The sequence below is a fragment of the Colias philodice genome, chromosome 22 (assembly GCF_061535455.1).
Source record: "Colias philodice isolate Cphi_HAF_F1 chromosome 22, ilColPhil1 Martin Lab GWU primary, whole genome shotgun sequence".
Lineage (NCBI taxonomy): Eukaryota > Metazoa > Arthropoda > Insecta > Lepidoptera > Pieridae > Colias > Colias philodice.
The window spans coordinates 7,209,242-7,236,578 of record NC_143107.1 but is presented as its reverse complement, the minus strand read 5'-3'; the positions used below and the strand labels follow the sequence as shown (position 1 = coordinate 7,236,578).

At 34.0% G+C, this 27,337-nt stretch overlaps 1 protein-coding gene across 2 annotated transcripts in view; it reads left to right on the top strand.

Moving 5' to 3' along the window:
- Positions 1-343: 343 nt before the first annotated feature.
- The window catches only part of LOC149478514 (nose resistant to fluoxetine protein 6-like), a 38,231-nt gene continuing 11,237 nt past the window's right edge, over positions 344-27,337 (top strand). For both annotated transcript variants that reach the window (XM_089709312.1, XM_089709311.1), the window contains exons 1-11: positions 344-476; positions 6,237-6,385; positions 7,097-7,267; positions 7,847-8,003; positions 9,156-9,258; positions 10,188-10,275; positions 16,071-16,237; positions 16,446-16,631; positions 18,275-18,454; positions 18,592-18,742; positions 19,224-19,404. In XM_089709312.1, the coding sequence (XP_089565438.1) occupies positions 416-476; positions 6,237-6,385; positions 7,097-7,267; positions 7,847-8,003; positions 9,156-9,258; positions 10,188-10,275; positions 16,071-16,237; positions 16,446-16,631; positions 18,275-18,454; positions 18,592-18,742; positions 19,224-19,404 (1,594 nt within the window). In that variant the 5' untranslated portion in view covers positions 344-415. The remainder of the gene's footprint in view (positions 477-6,236; positions 6,386-7,096; positions 7,268-7,846; positions 8,004-9,155; positions 9,259-10,187; positions 10,276-16,070; positions 16,238-16,445; positions 16,632-18,274; positions 18,455-18,591; positions 18,743-19,223; positions 19,405-27,337) is intronic.

Genomic DNA, 27,337 nt, shown 5'->3' with positions numbered 1-27,337 from the left:
TTTTTACTTTTTTCACACTGTTTTATGTGCTGCGTCAATCAATTTAAAGGACCATAATGTAAAAAAATCTAGAGAAGATTTTAATTTCAGGCCGTTCTATTAGTAAATGAATTTACAAAAAAAGTCTTTATTTAATCCCCAATTTATTTATATTGCAGCATAATATACTTATAAATTTAAACAATAAACTAGAGAATAACCCTTACTCATTTGAACATTCGTAAAAGTACATAGCTAAAATAGATTGCATAATTCACTCACATCACTATAACCTTAATTTCATAACCATAGACCTTACTTTATTTGTCTAATAAAAATTGCATTTATTTGTCTCTGGTTTCGTAAAATTTTTACTATGATCCTATCCCCGTTTGAATTGCTAGGTTCGCTAGCTTAGTCGTTAGTTCGTGGCAAAATGTGGTGGCTGGCCCTATGTGCTGTGAGTGTTCTCGCCCAAAATGGGACTTATAATATTGGTATGTATTTTATTAATTATCTATACAATATACATAATTATAGTAATATTATAAAATCGTAGTAAAGTGAAAACTGTACATTGATTATTTTTTGTACATTAAATATTTTTTAAAACTTGGGACGTGATCTACAATCGATATCGAAGCCAAAAATATAACGATAGAATTTTTGTCTGTTTGCCTATATGTATGTCGATTGTCGGGGCTAAACTGAAAAAGTACTGCATCATTTAAAATTTTTAATAAATTATAACATGACCTAGTTTTAATAGAATTTAGGAGACAGTAAAATTAATAACTGGATATAATAGTAAAGTCAGTTAAATGTCTAGGAATTGGAATTATAACGGATTTAAACCGAGATTTATTCATTACATTGGTTTTTGTTTAATAAATCGAACGTGACTAGCATTTTATTTTGTTTTATCTGTAATGAAACATGACCTAGTTACCGCGGAATTTAGGAGACGGTCAAATTTAATGTCAATATTTAGGAATTTCAAACTTTAACGGTTTTTTAACTCTATTTATTCCGTATATTTTATTATTTTAACGGCCTCTTGAATGATAAATAAAATACACTGATCTTGGATGTTAGTGGACGAAATAAATCGCGTTTTAAATCCGTTAAAAAGTGTTTAATACGAATATTTTGGGATGAATTTGACCGACTGTACTGTTGCTTCCGAGTTAGTCATATGTCTTTTTCTTGTTTTTCCTTGCTTTTCAAATATATTTATTATCAAGCAAAATATTAAAAACATGCTGCGGTTTCACCCACGTGGCTCCGCTCCTGTTGGTCTTAGCGTGATGATATATTATGTATAGCCTGGAAAAATGTGCTAACTAACACCGTAAGAATTTTTCAAGTCGGACCAGTAATTCCTGAGATTAGCGCGTTCAAACAAACAACAAACTTCAGCTCTATAATATTATGTCTATCGTTACCCCAATTAAAGACACATAACATTATAAAAAGGGACATACATACAAAGTAAATATTGGAAGTTTTAAAGTACTAATGAAAAAACTTTTTCTTTACTCCGGATTCTGGAAATTTCTAACGAGACGAATTGGCGGGAAAATCTCTATGTATTCTTCTCGAAGGTTGCTTTATTATATTTTGTACAATTAAATTTTTGTATAAAATATATATATTACACTAGCTGTTGCCCGCAGCTTCGCCTGCGTGGAAAAGATAAATTTTCATCGCACAAACTTTCATCCCCTATTTTATCCCTTTAGGGGATGAATTTTCTAAAATCCTTTCTTAGGGGACGCCTACGTTATGACATCTACCTGCATGCCAAATTTCAGCCCGATACGTCCAGTGGTTTGGGCTGTGCGTTGATAGATCACTATATCAGTCACCTTTGAGTTTTATATATATATATATAGATTAAAATACATAATATTACTCTTAATTTGGAAGTAATTAATAATATAACGTATCTTAGTTTTGAATTATGAACGGGATTTTTTAGGGCCTTTGGCTAGATATACTTTAATATTATAAAGCTGAAGAGTTTGTTTTTTTGTTTGTTTGAACGCGCTTATCTCAGGAACTACTGGCCCGCTTTGAAAAATTATTTTGGTGTTAGATAGCCTATTTATCGAGGAAGGTAGGCTATATATATCATCACGCTAAGACCAACAGGAGCGGAAAAATGTGGGTGAAAATCCGGGCCACAGCTAGTAGATAATATTTTAAGCTCTTCAAGGCATTTTGAGCCTTTTGATTTAATTTTATATTTTTACTAGTTTAAGGCCCGCGGCTTCGCCCGCTTTGTCTAAAACATAATAAATTATATACTAAAACCTTCCTCTTGAATCACTCTTATCTATTAAAAAAAACCGCATCAAAATCCGTTGCGTAGTTTTAAATATTTAAGCATACAAAGGGACATAGGGACAGAGAAAGCGACTTTGTTTTATACTATGTAGTGATAATATGTTATATGACACATTAATAATGTATTAACATTGGTATTGCACAATTTTATTACATGTAAAGAAAAGTTATTTTAAATCGTGATTTATTTTGTTCCGAAACAGATCCTTCTTTATTCAGTCGAGAAAAACATTAAAGTATTGTTTATTATTTACTAGATTTCCGCCCGCGCGGCTTCGCCCGCGTCTTCAAAGGAAAACCCGCATAGTTCCCGTTCCCGTGGGATTTCCGGGATAAAACCTATCCTATGTGTTAATCCAAGTTACCCTCTATATGTGTGCTAAATTTCATTGTAATCGGTTCAGTAGTTTTTACGTGAAAGAGTAACAAACATCCATACATCCATACATCCATACATCCATACATCCATACAAACTTTCGCCTTTATAATAGTATTAAGATTAAGATTAATTATATAACAATCACACAAAAAGATGAACTGTATGATTGAAAATATGAAGTAAGTAATTTATTTTTATGACGTCATTAATTATTATGTGACCTCCGACAGACAATATAATAATTTATTATATATTAATGATAGGAAATTATAAATTACTTTATAGTAGACTAGCTGCGTGCCCCGGCTCCTTTTGAAATATTCTGTTATATTTTGTTTAATTTTATTTTATAAATACAAACTTTGCCCAATATTTGGCGTTATAATTTAAATAAATCACGTTTAAAATCCGTTAAAAGTCTTTAATTTCTTAATGCTCGCGTAATATCAAACACATGAAGATGAAATGTAACCTAAATAAAAAGAAATAAAAGCCTCAGTCACGCACGAACCATTGTACAGATTAAGATAAAACTTACGCATACTGATAGATGATAACCTAGATTATGGCTTTATCTCAATAAATATATTATTTCTACATAATCCTATCCTATCCTACTAATCTATACTAATATTATGAAAGCTGAAGAGTTTGTTTGTTTGTTTGAACGCGCTAATCTCAGCCACTAGGTACTGGTCCAATTTGAAAAATTATTTCGATGTTAGATAGCCTATTTATCGAGGAAGGCTATAGGCTATATATCATCACGCTAAGACCAACAGGAGCGGAGCAATGCGGGTGAAACCACGAGACACAGCTAGTATTATGTAAATGCGAAAGTTTGTGAGGATGGATGCATGTGTATGTGTACGTATGTTTGTTACTCTTTCACGTAATGAATACTGAACTGATTACAATGAAATTTAGTACACGTATAGCAGGTAACTTGTATTACCGCATAGGATAGGATTTTTCCCGGAAATCCCACGAGACCGGGAACTATGCGGATTTTTCTTTGAAAACGCGAGCGAAGCCGCCGGTGGAAAGCTAGTATTACATAAACTTTTATTAATCATTATAATTTATAATTAAAATTCGATGTTAATCATGAATTTTGTTACATACAAATACAATGCAATATAAACAAAATAAATATTTATATATTGTTGCTTAATTAAAAAAAAGACCTTCTCTAAATATGTAATAACCTTAAATTCCAAAATAATAAAAAACAAAAATAACATTTTAAAAATAACCACTTAATTAAAGCCAAAAATAATTAGGTTTTTGGAATTAAATAATGCATTTGATTATAAATGCTGTATATATATATACTAGCGGCCCGCCCCGGCTTCGCCCGTGGTACATATGAAAAATAGATGTTGGCCGATTCTCAGACTTACCCGATATGCATAGAAAATTTCATGAGAATCGGTCCACCCGTTTCGGAGGAGTATGCAGACTAACATTGTGACACGAGAATTTTATATATAAGATATATATATATATATATATATTAAATAAGCTATTGAGGTATTAAATAATAGGACATTTATACAACGATAAACTACATATTATATAATAACTACATAACTACATACTTAGTATAAAACAAAGTCGCCGTCGCTGTCTGTCCGTCCCTATGTATGATTAGACCTTTAAAACTACGCAACGGATCTCGATGAAGTTTCTAAGCTTTTGAAGTGAAACGCTTAAAGCTAAGTTGAGAGTAAAATTTCAATGTCGCTTCATGGCAATACCGTCATGTCATGGAGTAAGGCAACAATTTAGGTACTTATCTTTGAATCTGCCAAAGAAGTTTCACTTCTGGCGCGTGTGCTCGGCATACACGCTCTGAGAGACAGATTGATTCTTGAGGAAGTTTTCAGCATATAATTTGTTAAGTTTTCTACGAAGCGAGCGAAACTGGGAGCGAAAAGCTAGTGATATTACATATATATCATATAAACAGATATCTCTGCTACATTTGTTCGAAATACTCAAAAACTGTTTCACCAATTTTCATTCTGTTTTCATCAATGGATAGATGAGTTCTCGAAGAAAATTTAAGTATTTGTTAATGTTAAAACAAAGCGGACAAAGCCGAAGGAAAGTTATTACTATGATTTCACACATTGATCGATTACTTGGTAACTATACAGGGTGTCCCAATATTAGTATATTAAGCGCGAAGGGGGTTGTAGGTTTGCATACGCTGAGTACGTAAAAAATACTTATAAAATTCCAGACGCATTTTTTTTTCAAATAGATGAATTCTTAAAACTCTATGTGTACACCCATAACAAGCAACCCGCCCAACTTTGCCACCAGCACGTGAGCGATCGTTGAAGATTATGTTTTCATAGACAAAATGCTCACATTAGAGAAGCGGTATATGCCGGTTGCGCGAAGCTAGAGAAGAAAACATGGATTTTCAGGAAAAATTTAGCAAACAATTTTTGACGTAATTTTGTTGTTTAAGTATTTTTTACGTGATCAGTGTATGCAAAACTACAAGTCCTTTCGCGCTTAGTATACCAATAGTGGGACATCCTGTATAGTTAGGTAACTTGATATCGAAAAAGGCCTGCAGTTACATCATATTTTAGAATCTTGCTTGCAATCCTTTCTAGATTTCAAAAGTGTAACTAACTTGTTTAATCTGGGTTTAACTTAATCTACCGTTAATCTATGATTATGATATCGGCTGATATCAATTTCTAAGTTATGTATTTTGAAATGTTACCTAATACCTACTCTAATTTCTAACGAAAATTGTTTTTAAAAATTTTATTGAAAATTATAAATTGAAAATGACACGTTTTTTTCAATTAACATTCAATAACAATACTAGCTGGGCCCCGCGGTTTTACCCGAATTGTTCCGCTCCGCTTAGTCTTATTGTGATGATAATATAATATAGCCTATTGATAGCCTTCCTCGATAAATGGACTATCTAACAGTAAAATAATTTTTCAAATCAGACATTTGGTTCCTGAGATTAGCACGTACAAACAGACAAACTCTTCACCTCTATATTATTACTTATTAGTATAGATTAGTTTCTCGTTTATTTACAAACAAAACGTTTATAATTTCTAGTTATTTCAAATAACAGGTTTGATCGGAAATGCAACTTGCGTTGCATTGCGATGGTGAAATGGCATGAATGTAAACCTAGGTTAAGTGGTTAAGCGTAGTTTAGTAGTAGGTTTAATCATACTAATATTATAAACCTGACGAGTTTGTTTGTTTGAACGCGCTTATGTCAGGAACAACTGGTCCGATTTGAAAAATTCTTTCGGTGTTATATAGCCCATTTATCGAGGAAGACTATAAGGCTATATAATCATCACGCCATCATCACCAACAAGGGCGGAGCACTGCGGGTTAATCACTGACTTTTCTGATAAGACTTCCTAACCACGAAACTCTTGATTTCTTAAATTTTTAATACTAAAATTAAAAATAAAGTTTAGAACTATTTGTTTTTTAATTCTAAAATAAAAAATAAACATTTCTCCATAGAAACCCGGGATGTATTCGACTACAGTTCCATGCCGGCTCTCTCCGAGTTGGATGACTTCGACAAATGTCTCAAAGATAAAGATGCTGTGTACTGTATAGTTGATATGGAGCTGCTGGAAGATGATACACCACTGTATCAGTATATTAAGGTAATTTTAACGGGTTTAAAACTCGTTTTAAAAAGGAATAAATCGCATTTAAGTTTTTGAAGTGTAACTTCTTTATGCGCATTGAGAGTAAAATTTCAAGGTCATGACAATACCGTCACGTCATGGACTAAGGCGACGATTTTGGTATCTTTCAATCTTGCCAAAGAAGTTTCACTTCTGACACGTGTGCTTGGCTCACACGCTCTTTTTATTTACATGACGGTAGTTTGAATATTTTTAATTTTTATCGATTTCAAAACCCGATTTTATCCAAAAAGGTAATAAGTAGCATTATAAAGATTTGTGTAATATTAAAGACACGAGTTTAGACTGTATACTTATACAGTACTTTGTCTATAGAATATAGGATAAAAATGTGAGACAGAATTGGAACATTTTTTCATTGTTACATTTTGAACTGCAATCGTCTTCACCGATTTTTTTATATTGTCAACATTTACTTAATGTCAAATAATATATATTTGAAGTGAAACTTCTTTATCAGGGTTGGAAAAAAATTAAGTGTAACATTTTTTCGTTACGCGTGACATTTTTCCGATACGCGCCATCTTTTTCTTATCCCTACCACGCGCGATTCGACGTATTTCTGTAAAGTTGCATATAGTAAATTATTTTTGAATAATAAGGTCATAAAGAAGTTTCACTTCTTACGTGTGTACACTAGTACACGCACACATTTTTTTATTGCAGAATTTCTCCTCACAATACTACCATAACTACAAGCACACGAAACTACACAGGGGCGTCTGTGGCACACAGCACTGTGGCATGAACATGTCTCATGCGAATGTGACCGAACTTACTGTTACTGCTTTGAGAGAATGCTTCAACGCTAGTATACATGAGGGGTATGGGTTACAGGTAAGTTTGTTTATTTAATATTATAGGGAAGAGCTTAAAATTAAATTTAATTGTTTTCATAATGTCCTTGTGAGGCTATGTGCCATTAAATAAACGTTTTCTTTTTTTCTTTCAAAATTTAGAATTTTTGTAGACCGAAAAAATAACTATGGAGTGTATTTTTTGTGTCTAGTGTTCTTATATTGAAAGCTATCAATATAATAAAATAAGACGTATTTTTTGCGATTGAAAAGAGTAATTTAAAGAAAAATATTTTACGAAATATATACGGAATATAATTATATTTATTTGTACGGAACCCTTAGTGTCGCGAGTCCAACTTGCATTTTAAAGATTGTTGTTCTTACAAACCTATGTGTGGGGTTTTCTTATATGATCATGATAATATTTTCAAAACACACTTTATAACGACAACGAGTAAGCTCATGTACCTACTAGTATAATATGAAATATTAATTATTACGATGTAACTCAAAATCTACTTGGCCACTTTAAAATTCCTTTTCCCTTGCTTACCTGTACCTACTAATAACGAAAATTATATTTGTTTATTAAGGCTGTTAATCATTTTGTTATCAGGTGGAATCCTTATCAGTACGATATTGTAAGACACAAGAAGATCAATTACCCATAGACACGTTGGATATAATAATTGGATTGTTGATACTGCTGATATTATTCGTCAATCTTGGATGCACTGCGTACTATTTCTTCTGGCCCCCTGAAGATAAGCAGTGTAAGTGTTTATTTATTTTAATTGTAAAATGTTATATTATTTTGTATGTAGTAGATACCTAAACTCAAATTTTAGTAATAAAAGTATCATATTATTATATTAATAATTTAAGTCGAACTAAAAAAATGTCGCCGTCATCTCGTTGAATAACGCTTGTTAAATCAACATTTAGCCTAGTCATTCAATTGAATAATGCCATTATATGAAAGCGTTAGTCATTCAATCAAATAGCAGATTCAACCAGATCACTGCAACATTATTATAATTATAGGTACTCGAAGCACAAAATTTCTCAAAATATCTTCCCATACACAAACTCTTTTCTCAAAATACCTTCACCTAATAATACCAACCCAAAACAGCACTTATCACGTAACAAATCAGTATGTTTGTCTATCCCAAAAATGACAGTCGGTAATTGATGTGTCACTTATATAAAGTTTCACCCAACTCAGGAACATTGAATAATTTAGTGACATGTGGATTTCCACGGCTATTTTCAGTTGTAATTAGTTTATTTATGGGGCCTTCATTTGTAATGTGTTAATAGCTTTGTGTCTAAACTAATTACTACGTAGTTCTTTGACTAGCTGTGCCCCGCGGTTTTATCCGCATTGCTAAGCTATTATTTTTGTTAGAGCAAGAGCATGAAAGAAAGACACATACATACAATTTATTATTATGTAGTTTTTCTCAATGAATTGGCTATGGCTATTATCTAACGGTGAAATTTATATTTTTGGTTTTAAGGCATTCAAATGCTTTATAAATATAAATTTATAAAGAATAGAAAAAATTCGATCACGAGGTGGGACTCTTCTGGGTGGATAAATTTATAACGGTGAAATATTTTTTCAAAACGTACCATTAGTATCTGATATTAGCGCGTTCAAGTTTCAACTTCGAAGATCATAATACAACTTCACAATAAGCAACACTATATTATCCTAATTAAATAAACATTGTGTTAGTTATTATACAATCGGAAAAGCCCGGGCAAATAGCTAATGTAATTAATATGTTTTGGTTTTACTTTGAACAATATCTAAACAACTTTATCAATTTGATTGATTAGATCAACAAATTCATGTTTGTTTTTTACCCAAATATCCTACATTTAGAAATTTAATGTTGACTATTTTTTTTATCCAGGCAACAGATATTTTTTGGCGTTTTGTTTGCAAAAGAATTGGAAAGCTTTAAAATATGGCGGCAGTGCTGATGGAGGCATCTTCAAATGTTTTCAAGCAATGCGGTAAGCATTTCTTGAGTTATTTATTATCACTTTGAGCTTTGTGTTCCGTTGTAACACGAAAAGGCTGAACAGATTTTGATGATATTTAACTTAGATAATATATGAATTAAGTTATCAATCTGGAAATAGGGGGTTGGTTCATACTTGAAAATTGTGACATAATACATTAAAAAAGATTACTTTTCGAATCTCTCTAGAGTGCCCATGCCAGCAAAGTCGAACTAATTTTATATACTAATATTATAAATGCAAAAGTAACTCTGTCTGTCTGTCTGTTACTCAATCACGCCTAAACTACTGAAGCAATTACTATGCGGGTTTTTCTTTGACTGCGCGGGCGAAGCCGGGGGCGGAAAGCTAGTTTTATATATTTCCGAAAGTCCTACATAATCTGAGGTCCGTATAAATCTTTAATCTTCTCACAAACTTTGTCAAAGGACCAGTAAACTAAAACAAAGTTTCTCTAACCTTCGGAATCCCACTGTATAGGTATGTTAAGGTTACAATTAAATATTAATATATAAATTTACTTGGTAATCTATTCTAGAACAATACATTTGATGTTGATTATTCATCTAATGGTATAGAATAATAAATAAACAGAGTAATAAATATATTATACAGGGTGTCCCACTATCGGTATACTAAGCGCGAAGGGACATGTAGTTTTGAATACACTGATCACGTTAAACAACATGATTGCGACAAAAAAATTTGTATACATAAAGTAATAAATTTTTCATCTGCAATTCCTGATGACTCAGCTCAAAAATGGCTCCGCGAAATCTATATTTCGTATTTAATCAGCACGCTTTGCTCGCGTAATATTCGCTATAATATAACTTGTTACAACATAATATAGGCAAGGGAGCGAACGAAGCGAAGCGAAAGCGAAAACGAATAAATATTTATCAAAACTTTGTTTACAGGTTCTATACAATGGTGATGATCCTTGGTCTTCATTCGATGATATTTATCGGTTATGGATACACAGAAAACCCTGATTTCATAGAAAATGTAAGTATTTTAACATATTTTTAGAATTGTATGCGCGAATAGTTCTAGTTATAAATCCTACTTGTTCCTACTAATATAATAAATGCGAAAGCTTGTATGTTTGTTAGTCCTTCAATCAAAAATTTCTGAAACGATTTGCATGATTTGGCACACACGTAGAGAGTAACTCAGATTAACACATAGGATCAGGGAAATGCCACGGGAACGGGAACTATGCGGGATCTTCTTTGAAAACACGGGCGAAGCCGCGGGCATAAAGCTAGTACAGCTAAAAAGCTCTGTTCGTAATTTTCAACACCATAATATATAATTTTCAACATTACAATTCTATTTCTTAAAAATTAATGGAAGATAAATCAGTAATAAATATAATTATGTATTGTGTAACTAAATTGCAAATAGTGTTAAGTGCATTTGACTTGCGTGTTTTATTATCATCGGTATTAATGATCAATTATTATTATTTGATTTTTACTAGTCTTAAATCACGTGTTACCTTGTATAGAAACATTTCAAATCGAGTAATTTAATAGTTTTATGTATAGTTGACCGCTTCCTTGGTACAGTGGTTGACGCGTGAGCGTAAAACCGAGGGGTCCTGGTTCGATTCCCGGTGGAGACGAAGAAAAAAAAATGTCTCGGTCTGGCAGGACACAGAAGGCTGATCACCTACTTGTCTCTAAAGAAATTCGATCAGTGAAACAGATGTATAATGCATCTGCCCCTTACCCCACTAGGGGACATGGGACTTCACTTATGTATATTTGAAAGTTTCATGTATATTTGAAATGTGTTAATTTGAAAAAATAAGTTTAAGTTTAAATAAGTTAATTTAAAATAAAAAAATAATAACGTATCATAAACCATTATCATTAAGGTTTATCGTTAAGGTATATTAAAGTCTAAACCACAAACAATTCTGCACAAGAACAAGGGGTTTGATTATATCATTTATACATTTTGCAAACTGAATACGAAGAAATTCTTAATATTTTTCCGTCAATAATAAGAGTTTTTTGGCACACTTGCATTTTGCACACGCCTTTTATTTACTCACTTATTGTGTAACTAAGGGCCGATTTTTCAATGCTTGGATAAAACTTATCCGTCCAATTTATTAGACGAATAAGTTTTATCCAAGCATTGAAAAATCGGCCCTAAAACAACAATAAATAAATATTAAAATGGAATAGTGTATTCTTATTTAAAATTAAATTAAAAGCATTACTTATATTTAACAGCAATTGCGTTAATGAATAAATTTCCAAAATAATTAACAAATAATCCAATTTTCCTTTTAATTATAAGTCGCCTAAGCTGTAACTTGGCGGATAATTCTTGCAAAACTTAAACTTAATCTAACTTAACAATTGCTTTGTAAACAATCTAATCCTTAGCGGGTGAACGGCCTAATGAATGTCAATGACCTAAGTTAGTACTTAGTAGTTAGTACTAGGCTTTCGTAAGCCTTAGGACCACGTTCACTATTATTATAGTATATTATATTTATATGTCATTATGTTTTATTCCTAAATAAATTATATGTTTATCAGAGTCAATTTCGTTGCCACAAGTCAACATCCTTACTAAACAAATTATTTATAATTATGTATACTTACTTATATGCAGAATAAAAATGAAATTATAAATATATAAAAAAAAAAACTAAAACGCACGCTTGTACTCGTGAAATTATTGTATTGTCAATGATCCTTGATATGTGTACAAAGTTAAATCTGTACGGTCAAACATAATGAAGCAAAACAAAAGCATTTTCTGACATTCAAGATGTCTATACAAAAACATGTTTTGTTCCATAAATAGCTCTACTAAGAAAGATTTTACAGAAGATAATACCTCAATTTCAAATTCATTAATGTTAAGCCCATATTCAAGTTGTCAACGTAGGGAAATTTCTAAGAGACAGCAGTTACCTCTTCACAATAGGCAGCGTTGGGCGAGTAGAGGCAATCACGATAGAGGGCCTCAATGTTTATGATCGGCCGTCATTGTATTCATTCATAATCGCCATAATGGCAAACAACCACGATCATTTGTTGGGCCAACGCTGCCCATTGTGAATAGGATACTTTTCAAACAATAATGTTCGAGGATGTGATGTTAGGAATGTGTTTGGAAATAACCAATCATATCGCTTCATTTAGTTTGAAGTTTTTAGCGTTTGAAGCGATACTATTGGTTATTAAGAAACACATTCCTCACTACACATTCTCGCATATTATTAGTGAAAAAGCACCTTAAGAGACAGCTGTAAGCAAAAGTAGATATTCATGGATATGTATCAGTTTTACAGCCTGCCCCCCTAGACAAGTGGCTTTCTATTAGCGTAAAGTTCAATAGAATAGATTATGAATGTATGAGATTGACGTAATCAATCGTCGTCGTCGTCGTAATCAAACGTCAATCTCATACATTCATAATCTATTCTATTGAACTTTACGCTAATAGAAAGCCACTTGTCTAGGGGGGCTGGTTCTTCAGAAGTTTTTATGTCACGATAGGCGACGCTATAAAACTAGTGACCGTCTGGTCTGATTAAATGCGTAAAAATTTGAAGTGCTTGGATTAAGATAAGTTGGTGCCCTTGCTGAAATAAAAGTTTTATTTTTGTGGGAACGCTTGAAGGTCGATTTAAAAACAAGAAATTGTATACTACAAATATTCGATTGTCTTTCAGTAAAAGCTATAATATTTCATTATTTTTACCTTTTTATGTAAAACATATCAGATATTTAAAAGGAATTTCAAGTATAATTTTAGCTCAAAAATATCACCATTTTTAAAATGTTTTCTTTTATCGTCAATCCATTTTCCATTACCAACAAGTAGGTAATAAATTATTTTTTAATAACTTATTTATCGAATTGAACCCTAAACCTCACCCTACTAGAGCAAGCATTTATCGCACTACCACAAGAAGTAAATTCACTTTCAATTATTATCTTCCTCAATCTATCCTACTACAAAAATACATTAAATTATATATGCAAGAGTCAGTAGATTACTCTATCCTTCCCATTAAAGTCAACTACTTATTTATGCAAGACTAGCTGCTCCGCGCGGTTTCACCCCCGTAGGTCCACTCCTGTTAGACGTAGCGTGATGATATATAGCCTATAACCTTCCTCGATAAATGGGCTATCTAACACCGAAAGAATTTTACAAATCGGAACAGTAGTTCCCGAGATTAGCGCGTTCAAACAAACAAACTCTTCAGCTTTATAATATTAGTATAGATTAAGTAGTTCACTTTCGAAATACTCGACATCTAGAAAACTAAGTCTAGCATTTAGATGTATTTAACTGCATTATTGCACAGTGTTGCAAAATTAGGCCTACCGGTCATTGCGATATGAAATTGCAATGTGCATCGGTCGTAACAACCTTGTGATTGTGACTATCATTTAATGCTGCTAAAAGAAAATGTTTGTTCTTTTAATGTTTTCAATAATGTGGTGTTATACCACAGTTTAGTAATAAGTATAGTATAAAAAGTAGGTGCTGAAGTAAAATTTCCTCTTAGAAATATCAAACAATATTCCTAAGAGAATAAATATTATTAAATTGGAAGTATGAAAAGTTTGTATTGTTGAAAGCGTTTAATCTCATGAAATTTTAATTTCTTAAGGAAAAAATATTTTCGAAACGAATTTGCATACTTTCTTTTCTATCAATTTATGGTCTGTGACTGTAATAGGATTAACTCATTTTTCAAACTCAAACATTTATTTATTCTATTAGACTTCTTATAGAAGCACTTTCGAATCGTTATTACTCATTACATATTTTTAACATTTTCGTGACACATACTTTTATTTATACGTATTTTGGTTCGATTGTAATTGAACTTTGTATGTTATGTCATAATATAAAAAGACAGAAAAAAACAAATAAATCTTTTATTTATTCCACTTACGAGTTTTGCAACTAAACAAACTAAATCAATATCGGTCCATTCATTTTAGTTATGCAATATAGAAGACCTTGGAATAACCTAAAATTAATACACCTTAACTCCAAATACATTTAATGATTATAATTCCGTTCCTAATTGATTACTTTCAAAGTCAGTTAAGTGCAAAATAATGACAAAAGTGTATTATGAAATTGTTACATCCATTATAGATTTAAATCATTCTTATAACAGTAATCTACTTGTATGTTGGCTTCTTTGGACTCGATTTTGACCTACTTTAAACGGACAGATTTGATTCTAACTTGCACACTGATCAATGATCACCGCTCCTACGTTTAAAAACCTAATAATAAAATAATACAATAATTTCATCTTATTAAAGCGTGTTTTTAGGTTTTTGAAGTGAAACTTCTTTATCGGGATTGGAAAAAAATTTAGTGTAACATTTTTCCGTTACGCGCCATCTTTTTCTCATCCCTACCACGCGTGATTCGACGTATTTCTGTAAAGTTGCATATAGTACATTATTTTTTGAAAAATAAGGCCATAAAGAAGTTTCTTACGTGTGTACACTAGTACACGCACACATTTTTTCTAAGCTTTATTAGCTTGCTTATACCTACTTCACCTGTATGCATTGAGTTACTATGTACTACGTACTAGAGAGCAAATCGCTACTACACTTTTTCTAACACGAGTTAGAGTCAATCGTCTCAAACCATTTTTTTTGTTACATTGATTGGTTTTAATTGATAAGTTTATTCATATTTTTTTAATAAGATAAACAATATTTATTTGTTACATTGATTGGTTTTAATTTATAAGAAATAATAGGCAGAATATATTTGCAAATTGTATGACTTACTAGCCGCCCCGCGCCGCCGCGCTTGTCGCACAGATTTTGTTCTGGTGTCCTCTCTATAATATACCTCAATGCCTGTACCGACTCCTTTCTCGATTTGACCCATTTTAAAAGAACAGATTTACCAAATTAATCTTTGTACACTTATAAGATCGGTGTCAATACGATTATTTAAACCCTATGTATTTGTAACGCGTGTTTTTAGTTCAATTACATTTATTTGCTGTTAAATCTCAAAACCATTCAACCATCTGATTATATGCAATGTTTCTCGCCGCAAATCGTAACCTATAAAATAAAATCCTGTATTGCACACCGCAAAGAGGATAAACAATGTTTAATTTTCAACCACAAGCATCCATTTTATTTTGTTAAATGGGAAAAGCATTCGCGCCAAAACCTGAGTGATTTTTTTTTAATTCGCGCGTCGCACGGTCTTTGCTGGTCAATCGAATATTGAATTTCGAATGTTTTCTTTTTAATAATTTTAAATCGCATTGGAATCGTAATTTTTGCTTTTTTTTTGTAGCGAGGAATGTGTTTGTAAATAAATAACCAATCACATTGCTTCATTTAGTTTGAAGTTTGAAGCGTTTAGCGTTTAAAGCGATGCTATTGGTTATTAACACATTCCTCGCACATTATTAGTGGACAAGGGCCCTTACTGTCGATTTTGACCCACTTAAAATGAACAAATTTATGTACCTTATTCAAACTTTTTAGACTTAGTAGTAATGTAATTTATTTATTTATTTATTTTTATTTTTACACTTTATTGTACAATACCAGTAATAAAAAACATATATAATTGAACATGGAGAACATGAATATGGTAAGTGCACAATTGGCGGCCTTATTGCTTAAAGCAATCTCTTCCAGGCAACCGTAAAAATAAAGGACATGTACGATGCTGGTTAAACGCGAAGGCGCAATCATAAAGAAAAAAAAAATAATGTTGTGATGTTTCTTCTATATAGTAATGTTTCTTCCTTCCAGTCCTACGACGATTTCTTCAAGTCCCTGCTGTTCAACGCTCGTATCATAGTGCAAATCTTCTTCGTCATGGGAGGTTTTCTTATGGCCTACAAAATGTTAACGTATGCAGAATCCCATCAGTTTAGTTTGAAGACTATCCCCATGGCTATTGTTAATAGATGGCTTAGGTAAGTTACATTTAATACTAGCTTTTCTCGTGCGGCTTCGCCCGCTTTGATCCGCTCCTGTAGATCTTAGCGTGATGATAATATATAGACCAGTAGGTCTATTCATGAGATTAGCGCGTTCAAACAAACAAACTCTTTAGCTTTATAATTTTAAGTATAGATATAACAATATTAAAGGTACAAAAAATAAAATAAAATTTGTCTACAGGCTGATGCCAGCGGTCCTAGTGGTGATGGGACTCGCCATGACGTGGGTCCCACACATGGGATCCGGCCCCATGTGGGACGCGGTGGTGAAGCGAGAGCGCGACATGTGCAGGATGAACTGGTGGCAGCTGGTCATACTGATGCCGAATGTATTCCCGTTCGAGTATCTGTGCTTGCCGCAGGCGTGGTGAGTGTTTTGAGTTATCTTCCTGGTAAAGTTTTATCAAAATTGGCTGAGATAACACCTATATCGGGAGACCGTTAGATGCAAGCGTGATAAGTTTTTTGAATTATTTTTGGTAAGATATCATAGAAGCTGGTGGCAGCTGTATCTTTAATAGTAAGTAGATGTTTTACGTGTTAAAATTGTATACAATCCATTTAACTATTACAAAGATTGTATGAAACAATCAAAGAAGTAATATAAAATATTTAATTAAGTACACTAGACAAGAATAAAATACGCCTAAATAAAACGAAAAGCAAACATTACGCAGATAAAATATGGCAAGGTCTTTCTGTAAGAACATACACAATAATAATTATACCTTGCCTAAAATATCTGCATATTTAATATAATTCTATAATATACCTACCCACTGACCTAGCACTTAACTGTCATGTCTTAATAATAATAACGTAATACATAAAACTATTTGTTTTAACATCGTACTTATATTGCCTAATAAAAAACGAGTTCTAAGAAAAAACAAATAAAATGACAGTTGTGAAAGGAAACGTGTGAGATTTGAGATTATTATAATAATGCAAGATTACATGTGTTTCTTAGACCTCTTTGGTACAGTGGTTGAGTGGAAAATTATGGTCCTGGGTTCGATTCCCGGTGGAGATAAAAAATTGGGAAAACTTGAATGGAATAAATAGCATTTTACAGTACGGGTTTTCCAAAATATTTCAGTATTTAGAAACATTACATTTCAAGTCGATCAGCGTACATTTTCATTACAATACATTATAACAATAAAGATCCATAAATAATTTATTTTACGTATTATCTATAATCGATATCATATTTTCGGAGATTATTTGTTGCGAACAGACAAACAAAAAAACTTTTTATAATGAGTTTCATAACTTGACAATACAAAAAGTTACTTAATCTATTTATTATTTTAAATTACGGCGTCTCATAAGCTAGATGTAATATGCCACATAGCCACATTTGGCTTATAAGAATTGCAACAAAGATTTTAGCAATATGTTTTTTATAACGTACCTATGCACTTATTAAGGAGGGATTTTTTGTACGAACTCTAATCTGGCTTAACATTGTTCAAAACTTCGTTCAAAATAACAACTGTAGTACTTGTAACTTTCCTTCTATTTTGTAACAAATACTAAAAAAATATATGCATTGTTTGGACACGAAACTTGAATGTTAGTCTGAAATACAATTATAAAAATATGTTTATTCAAATAAAAGTTAGTGTCTCATTATACGTATAGTGTATACATAAATAAATAATCATGAATACCCCATCAAAACTGATTTTAATTTTATGCTTTAAATATGTGAGTATGTTTATATCCATACTTAATATTATAAATACGAAAGTAACTCTGTCTGTCTGTCTGTTACTCAATCACGCCTAAACTACTGAACCAATTTGCATGAAATCTAGTATGGAGATATTTTGATACCCGAGAAAGGACATAGGCTACCTTTTATTGCGAAATATGTACCACGGGCGAAGCCGGGGCGGACCACTAGTGAAAATATAAATGTATATTGTGTATACCTAATACCTAGGTATGTATATCCACTGTATATACGAATGTTTAAATGTATTCATATATTTTTTATTCCAGGTATCTAGGCACAGATACCCAACTATTCCTGATGACGATGGTGATCATGCTCATCATCTGGAGATGGCCACGGTCTGGAGTACCAGTGCTATCGCTGGTGATGGTGATCAGCCTCTTGATTCCCTTCCTACAGAGCTACTTCATGGAACTACTGCCTATACGTGTTAGCATATTCCCTGAGTAAGTTGGAGAGATACAGATTTTCTGTGATATCCTTATTGCTAATATTGTATTATAAATTTTATAATTGCGAAAGTATGTTTGTTTCTTTCATTTCATTACAAGCAATTTTTGTCTAATTTTCATATAACTTCCAGGTCAATAAGAAACATTTTCGGATACAACGACACGTTCTACCACGCGTATGTCTCCGCCCAGGGTAACTGGGCTGGCTACCACCTGGGTGTATTGACTGCCTGGTTCTACCATCGAGCACAGAATAAGAAATGGAATCTGGGAGAATCATGGGTAAGTGTAGTTTGGCGCAATTTCTGTAGTATTTTAACTATATTAAGAAATTTGATTTTTTTATATGTAACGTAAAATTATGAATTTTATACCTGTCGATTAACCTGATTATTTAAAAAGAAATTCAAGAAGATTAAGATAATAATAAAAAATCACGATAATAATTGTTAAGAGCTTGCCATTTTTAAAGATTTAAACGCGGTCGGAAGTTAGAAATAAATAATCATCTAAAAATCGTCATCATTAGGTCAAACAATTTAATTTATAAAATTAATTTATACTTTTATATAGGTATAAAGAAAACAACATTCTCTTCACTATTTCCGCTAATTCATTTATATTTGAAACAGATTAAAATAATATTTACAACCACGAATTGGCAGCACGAAATTGGAAATAACCGAATTATTTTTCTCTAATAATTATCTCAAAGGCAATTCCACCAAGAAACAAAACAGACTATAACCTTTACACATTCCAGCTCCTCAAGGTCCTGTTCATCATTTCAATCCCAATAGCATTTGGGACAGTCCTGATGGGATGGGATCTGCACCATCGAGAGGCGACAGCTTTCGAGTCCGCCATTTTTAATGCGCTGAACCAAAACTTCTTCGCGTTTGCTATGTGCATCTTTATTATTGGATACTTCTATAGATGTAACAGTAAGTAATACATAAGCTATTAATAATTATTATAAAAAACAATATCATTTATTCGATGTAAAAGTAAATAATATTATCACTAATATAATCAATAATCTACAAGTAATCGATGTCAATTGAAGAATTGAAACCTCTTTGAAGCGGTTTTATACATTTTAGGGCATTAATAGGACAACATGACGTGTTTGCTTAAAATCATTTTCCAGATACTTAGTTGAAATGATTATAAAGCAACTATAAAAGCGAAATAAAAACGTAAAAAAAAGAAAACATTTGTTACAAATCTTAAAATCATACATAGTACATTATTTTCCATAGACAAGGTTTTCTGTTATTTATAATCTACCGCCTGACAACTTAACCTCCCCTCCAGTCGGTTAGTGCGTGTTTACACGGGTCGATTTTAGCCGTGCGGCAAGTCACCAGTCGCATCGCCTGTCCTAGCCGAATCGCTACCCGATTTACACGAGTCGATGAAAATCGCGGGTGACTAGTTGGTTGGTGGACTAGGTGCGAGCGCGGAGACAACCAGTCTGACCAAGCGGTCGCCTGCGAATGAGCATTTTCACGGTCGATTTTAGTCACCAGCCGCATGCGGCCGGTCGCCACGCGGCAAAAGTCGGATGCTAGTCTACTTTGGGGCTTGCGATTTTAGTCACTTGCGGCCTAGCTGAATTGCCATTTAGACGGTCGATTTTCGCCGTGCGGCGGAAATCGTGCGGCTTTAGTCACCCGTGTAAACACCGCTTTAGTTGTCAGTCGATCGCTCACATTTTTTGAAGAAACGATCAGCTAGCAATTGATCCTGAACAGCCGACCAGTGCGGTCAACAAGTCAGTGCCTTAGCCGTGCCTCATGCTTGTTTTAGGGTTATTTAAATCTATTATTTAAGATTGTGAAAGATTGCGAATATTATAGTAAAAAGTGAATGTAACAAGGAGGAATATTAAAATATCAATTGTGAAGAAGGCGTTTCATTCCACAACCCAACAGCTTCAGAAGTGGGATAACGATAACAAGGTAATGTGACATTTTTCTTATATATTTTTTTTTTTACCACCGTCTTTTATTAATATATAGTTTACATGGATCATAATTATTATAAAGGATTTTTTTTTTCTTTATGTATTTTAAACTATGCTTGTTAGTTTAATAACAGGCTTGTTATCGTCCATTTGCCCACAAATATGTGAATAAATAAATAATCCTTGTGCGTGTATCGAACGTTGATTGTTATCATTTGGCCGGGTCCACATACCCTCATAATGTTAACAAACGACGCTTTAAGTGATCTACGATCCAGATCGAATCTGGCCAGGGCACTCCCTGGTGATACGACTGTGATTTTAGATTATTTAATCGAATAATTTACAACATTACATGTACGTACGTGAATTGTTAATGCGTGGTCAGGGTACTCCCTGATAGTGTTAGCAAGACACTAGTTGAATAGTTTAGGACCTTGACAATATTTGGCCAGGGCTACTCCCTGGTAATAAGGTTGAGTGACTAAACTATCAGGTGACACGTTTATGATATTATTGTATTGAACATTATATATGTGAGTTGTTAACACGTGGTCAGGGCACTCCCTGATAGTGCTAGCAATACACAGAATTGAATAGTTTGGAATCTTGACAATATTTGACCAGGGCTACACTCTGGTAATAAGGTTGAGTGACTAAACTATCATGTGATACGTTTATGATATTATTGTATAACAATATATATATTATGTGAGTTGTTAACACGTGGTCAGGGCACTCCCTGATAGTGCTAGCAATACACAGAATTGAATAGTTTGGAATCTTGACAATATTTGACCAGGGCTACACTCTGGTAATAAGGTTGAGTGACTAAACTATTTAAAAAACTTTATGATTCGCATTTTACATTAAAACATAAAAGCTAACTCATATATATATTTTTAATAATAATAAATGAACCTGATTCGGATTATTTTTTTTTATCAGATTGGTGATGGGCCGTGATTGGTCAAGGACTCCTTCACGCAGCCGAGACGGCAGTCGTGAGGGCAATGAACAGCGAAGCCGGCGTAGTAGAGAGCGCCGCAGTGAAAAGCGCTCAGACCGCCGCAGTCAGCGCCCAAGCCCGAACCGAAGTGCCAGTCACCGGAGCCGCCCTAACACTGAGCACCACCAAAGGAGTCCCGGTGAGCGACGTTCTAGGCGTAGTATTGAACGTCGCAGCCAACGATCAGGTGAACATCGAAGTCGTAGCCGCAGTCAGCTACGAAATCGCCACGATAGCAGAATTATGAATATTGATCGGGACCGTAGAAGTAGGAAACGTAGTAAGGACTGTTCTATTACAAGACCCCAAAAAGGTGATAAAAGCGATGTAACTAGTACTTTAATAGATTCATTTGTTGATGCGATTAAATCGATGAAATCTAGTTCTAGTGATAAATTTTCGTCTATTCACAATGTAATACCTGATTTTGATCCAATGGCAAAAGAACAGACTGTTAATGCGTGGTTATCGAAGGTTGAGGAATGTAAATTAATTTACGAATGGTCAGAAAAACAAGTCGTGCACTACGCTCTGCCTAAACTCTCGGGAATAGCTAAAACGTGGTACCAAAGTCTCCCCACTTTGCTGTATTCTTGGGAGGAATGGAAAGTTAAATTAATTGAAACTTTTCCATCTACCCAGAATTATGGTGAATTATTAACTGAAATGTTGAATAAAAAACTACGGTTTAGTGAATCTCCCGAATTATATTATTACACTAAAATTAACTTACTAAACCGTTGCAACATATATGGCAAAAATGCAGTTGATTGTCTAATTTATGGAATTGAAGATAGGGGTATTAGACTAGGAGCTCAAGCGGCACAATTTTCTGAACCTGAACAGTTACTCAAATTTTTTAAAACTGTTAAACCAGGCGTTTCTAGGGATACCGAAAGATCAATTCGAGATAGGGATAAACGGCCGGTACCAAATAATTCAAATAGGGTCTTGAATAAGCCGAATAGATTCGAACCGGGTCGGATAACTTGTTTCAATTGTAACGAAGTAGGTCACCCCAGCTATAAATGCAATAAACCGTTATTAAAGTGTAGTCGTTGTAATTTATTAGGTCATTTGTCTAATGCGTGTTCTAAAATGGAACCCGCTCAAAAGCTAGATAAGGAAAAAACCGTTTTGAAAATCTCTAGTCAACAATCGGCGAGTATTTACACTTTTCCTATACGTATTAACGGGGTAAATGTCCAATGTCATTTAGATTTAGGGAGCGAATGTACTCTAATTCGGTTGACGGACGCCCTAAATCTAGGGTTCGATTGGACCACAAATGATTTACCCTTACTAAAAGGCCTAGGCAATATACCGTACCAGCCTATCGGTAAGTCGTTAGTTAATATTGAGGTACAAGGAATTACTGAAAAAGATATAGAAATATTAGTTATTAATGATAACCTCATTAACTATCCAGTGCTTCTAGGGCATTCATTTTCAGAACGGCCGGGTATTAAAATTACTAAAACCGTAGATAAACTGGAGATTTGTAAGACCCAAAACGCTAAAATACACTTGTTATGTAGGGAGCAAACTTATATTAACCCTGAGGCAATACAAACTGTCGCAGTATTAGCAAAACCTGAACTTTCTTGTACTGTATATGTTAGAGGTGGTATGCGGGGACAAAATGGTTCTGAATTCTATTTGTTTCCGGGAGAATATGAATTAAAAGATGGATTAGGCTGTCTTCTTATCTTAAATCCTAGAACTAAGGGTTTAATTCTAGAACGTGAACAGTTGCTGATACGCAGTATGGTAATGAGTAATGATTGTAAATATGTAAATAACGTTAATTTCACTGACAGGAATGATATATCTGAGCCTGTTATAGGGGATAATCTTAGCGAATTAGAAAAACAAATGGTGAAGGACTTGCTCGCAAGATATAGCAGCTGTTTTTCTTCCTGTCTTAAGGATCTCGGATTTACAACTGTATTAGAAATGGATATACAATTAAAGAATGAAGAACCGGTAGTTTACAGGCCTTATAGACTCTCGTATGCAGAAAGAGAAGATGTCAGGCGCATGGTAGCAGAAATGTTAGATTGTGGTATAGTTAAGGAGTCTTCATCACCTTACGCGAGCCCCATTGTATTGGTAAGAAAGAAAAGTGGTGAGAGGCGAATGTGTGTTGACTACAGAGCCTTAAACAGCAGGACTAAGCGAGACCATTATCCTCTCCCTAGGGTAGAAGACCTTCTTGATCAACTAGCGGGCCATAAGATGTTCATATCGCTGGATTTGGCTTCAGGGTACTATCAGATTCCCATCTCGGAGAAGTCTCAAGAGAAGACCGCGTTTGTCACGCCAGATGGACAATATGAATACACCAGAATGCCATTTGGCTTAGCAAACGCTCCTTCGGTTTTCCAAAGAGCCATGCATAAGATTCTTAATAAAGCACGGTTAAGTTATGTAATTGTGTATATGGATGATGTTTTGATACCCGCGCGTTGCTTTGATGAAGCGCTGCAAAGACTAGAAGAAGTTTTGAACTTATTAAAAGAAGGAGGCTTAACACTGAAAATGCAGAAATGTAAATTTATGTTTGATAAATTAGACTTTTTAGGGTTTGAAATAAGTGGTAATGGTATCCAACCAGGCTCTGCGAAAACTGGAGCAGTCTCAAAATTTCCTACTCCCTTAAATCAGCATGACGTTAGACGATTTTTAGGTCTTGCCAGCTTCTTTAGAAGATTTGTCAAGGATTTTGCTCTGATAGTAAAACCATTGACGGGTCTTCTAAAGAAAAATGCGCCTTGGAAATGGGGGGAAGAAGAAGCAACTGCATTTACAGAGATTAAAAAACGATTGACCAGCAGACCAATTCTCGCACTATACGACAAAAATTTAGAAACTCAGTTACACACGGATGCGTGTAGATTCGGCATCGCGGGTATTCTTCTTCAGAAAGACGAGAAAGGTTTATGGAGAGTTGTAGCATACTACAGTCGTCAAACCACGGTAGAAGAGCAGAAACTTCACTCGTTTGAGTTAGAAACTCTAGCTGTGATAGCGTCATTAAACAAGTTTAGGGTCTACTTGTTAGGCCTACGCTTCAAAATACTAACAGATTGTAATTCATTACGCACCACACTTACAAAACGAGATGTGATCCCGAAAATTGCAAGATGGTGGGTGCAGTTACAAGAATATGACTGTGAAATTGAGTATCGACCAGGAGATAAGATGTCACATGTGGATGCCCTGAGTCGAGCTCCATCAGACTCAAAAGTAGACGATTTGCACGTTATTGATATACTTAGTGTTACTGCTGAAGATTGGATTACTACTGTTCAATCTTCAGATGACGATATAAGGCGTATTAAAGAAATATTAAGTGATCCAGAATCCCCCAACATAGTAAGTACATTTCAAAATTACAAATTAAAAAATGGACGTGTATACAGGATCATAGCTGATGATAATATCAAATGGGTAGTGCCTAGAGGCGCACGCTGGCAAATTGTTAAAGCCAATCACGATGACGTAGGCCATTTTGGGTTAGAAAAGACTTTAGATCGTATTCGGGCATTATATTGGTTTCCTAAAATGAGAACCTTTGTCACCAAATATGTTTCAGCATGTTTAGAATGTGCTCACCATAAGATGCCAGGTGGTGCTCGACAAGGTCACCTACATTCCATAGAAAAAGTAGAAATCCCCTTTCACACGGTCCACGTGGACCATGTTGGGCCTTTCATTAAGAGTAAGAAGGGGAACTCATATATCTTAGTAATCATCGATGCCTTTACTAAATTTGTTTCTTTGGCTGCCGTCAAAAGTACCAAAACGTCGGAAACTATAAAAGTAATTAAAAAAAATCTTATTGGGTATTTTGGTACTCCAACACGCCTCATTTCTGATAGAGGTAGCTGTTTTACCAGCAAGAGGTTTAGGAAGTTTATACAGGCCTTAGGCATAAAGCATGTTATGAATGCAGTAGCCACGCCGCGAGCAAATGGTCAAGTAGAAAGGTCAAACCGAACTATATTGGCATCATTGGGAACCATGAACCATGGCAAAGATCCTAGAACATGGGATGATAATCTATCGGATATACAGTTAGGCATTAATACGACAATACACGACGTCACAAAAAAAACTCCTAGTGAATTATTATTTGGGCGTAGAGTTACAAATCCTTCGCAAGGTATATTAAGTGAAGTAATTTCGGATGTAGGACATGGAATAGTAGACGGTAAGATTGACGATATTAGATTAGATGCACGCTGCCTGATGCAACAGCAAGCGAAGGTCAGTGAAGAACGGTATAATAGAAAAAGAAAAGCGGCAAAAGTATATAAAGTAGGTGATCTAGTGCGAATTTTGAGAGCAGTTGCATCTGGTAGCGGGCAGTCTAAAAAGTTGGAACCCAAACTACAGGGACCGTACCGCGTAATTAAAGTTTTACCAAACGACCGTTATGTGGTAGAGGATACCCCTTTATCTCGAAAAGGTAGGCGGTACGAAGCTGTCGTGGCAGCCGACAAAATGCACCCTTGGTTAAATTTTAAATCGATGTCTGATAGCGATAATGACGGTGATGATAGTTGTTCTGATGCCATTGAGAATCAAAATAATTAAATTTTATACATACACATTAGGTAGTTTAAAGTTCTTTATGTATGTTGTAATACACATCCTTCTATAAATGACGAGTCAAGTCTACGTGTTTGGTATGAACGAAGAATGATCGACGTTTATAACAAACACATGGAATTTGAAATAGCTTGCATATTGTGGGCATGCCGGGCACAATATGCCGCCCAACGAGAACCAAAATGCAGTATATGTGTGAACAGTGAGTACCGAGTGATTTTGTATGATTATTATGGGTATGCCGGGCACAATGATGTGCCGCCCAAAACGAATAGCTTACATACTGTGGGCATGCCGGGCATGATGTGCCGCCCAAAGAGTAACAATATGCAGTCTATGTGCAAGCAATGAGTACTGAGTGATTTTTATCACTGTTGAGGGCATGCTGGGTACAATGATGTGCCGCCCAAAGAGTAACAATATGCAGTCTATGTGCAAGCAGTGAGTTCTGAGTGATTTTGATTACTGTTGAGGGCATGCTGGGTACAATGGTGTGCCACCCATAAGAAAGCAACAATTATTATTGTACATTGTTATTTTTGTGATCTAATTATTGTCAAATTTAAATGTATGAGATAGTATTATGTAATTTAAATATAACATTATGATTGTATTGCAATACCTGCATAAGGTCATTAATATGTAAAAATGTATTGGTGAGCAATAAATTATTTGAATTTGAATTAGTCCTAATCAAACGGATAGAGAAGTGAGTTTTTGTTATACAAATGTTTGTAGCGATTGTCGAAGTAGTTCCAATAGAGATATATATATTTATTTATTTTATTTTTTTTTTCGAAATTTGTAAATCTTATTCTAGGCTTGTTTCCTTGTGTAATTTTGATTATTTGTAAAAGCTAATCATACCAATTCAAACTTCGGGAACTAGTTGTAAATACATATTATTATAAGTATTTGTTTCAATTTCATGTAAGTATGGTTGCATTTTGTTTTCCATATTTTAACATTTTATTTTTGTTTAAATTTAATTTAAGCCAACGAAGGCACTCGTTGAAGATCGGATGGCCGAGCTGTTACAAATCTTAAAATCATACATAGTACATTATTTTCCATAGACAAGGTTTTCTGTTATTTATAATCTACCGCCTGACAACTTAACCTCCCCTCCAGTCGGTTAGTTGTCAGTCGATCGCTCACATTTTTTGAAGAAACGATCAGCTAGCAATTGATCCTGAACAGCCGACCAGTGCGGTCAACAAGTCAGTGCCTTAGCCGTGCCTCATGCTTGTTTTAGGGTTATTTAAATCTATTATTTAAGATT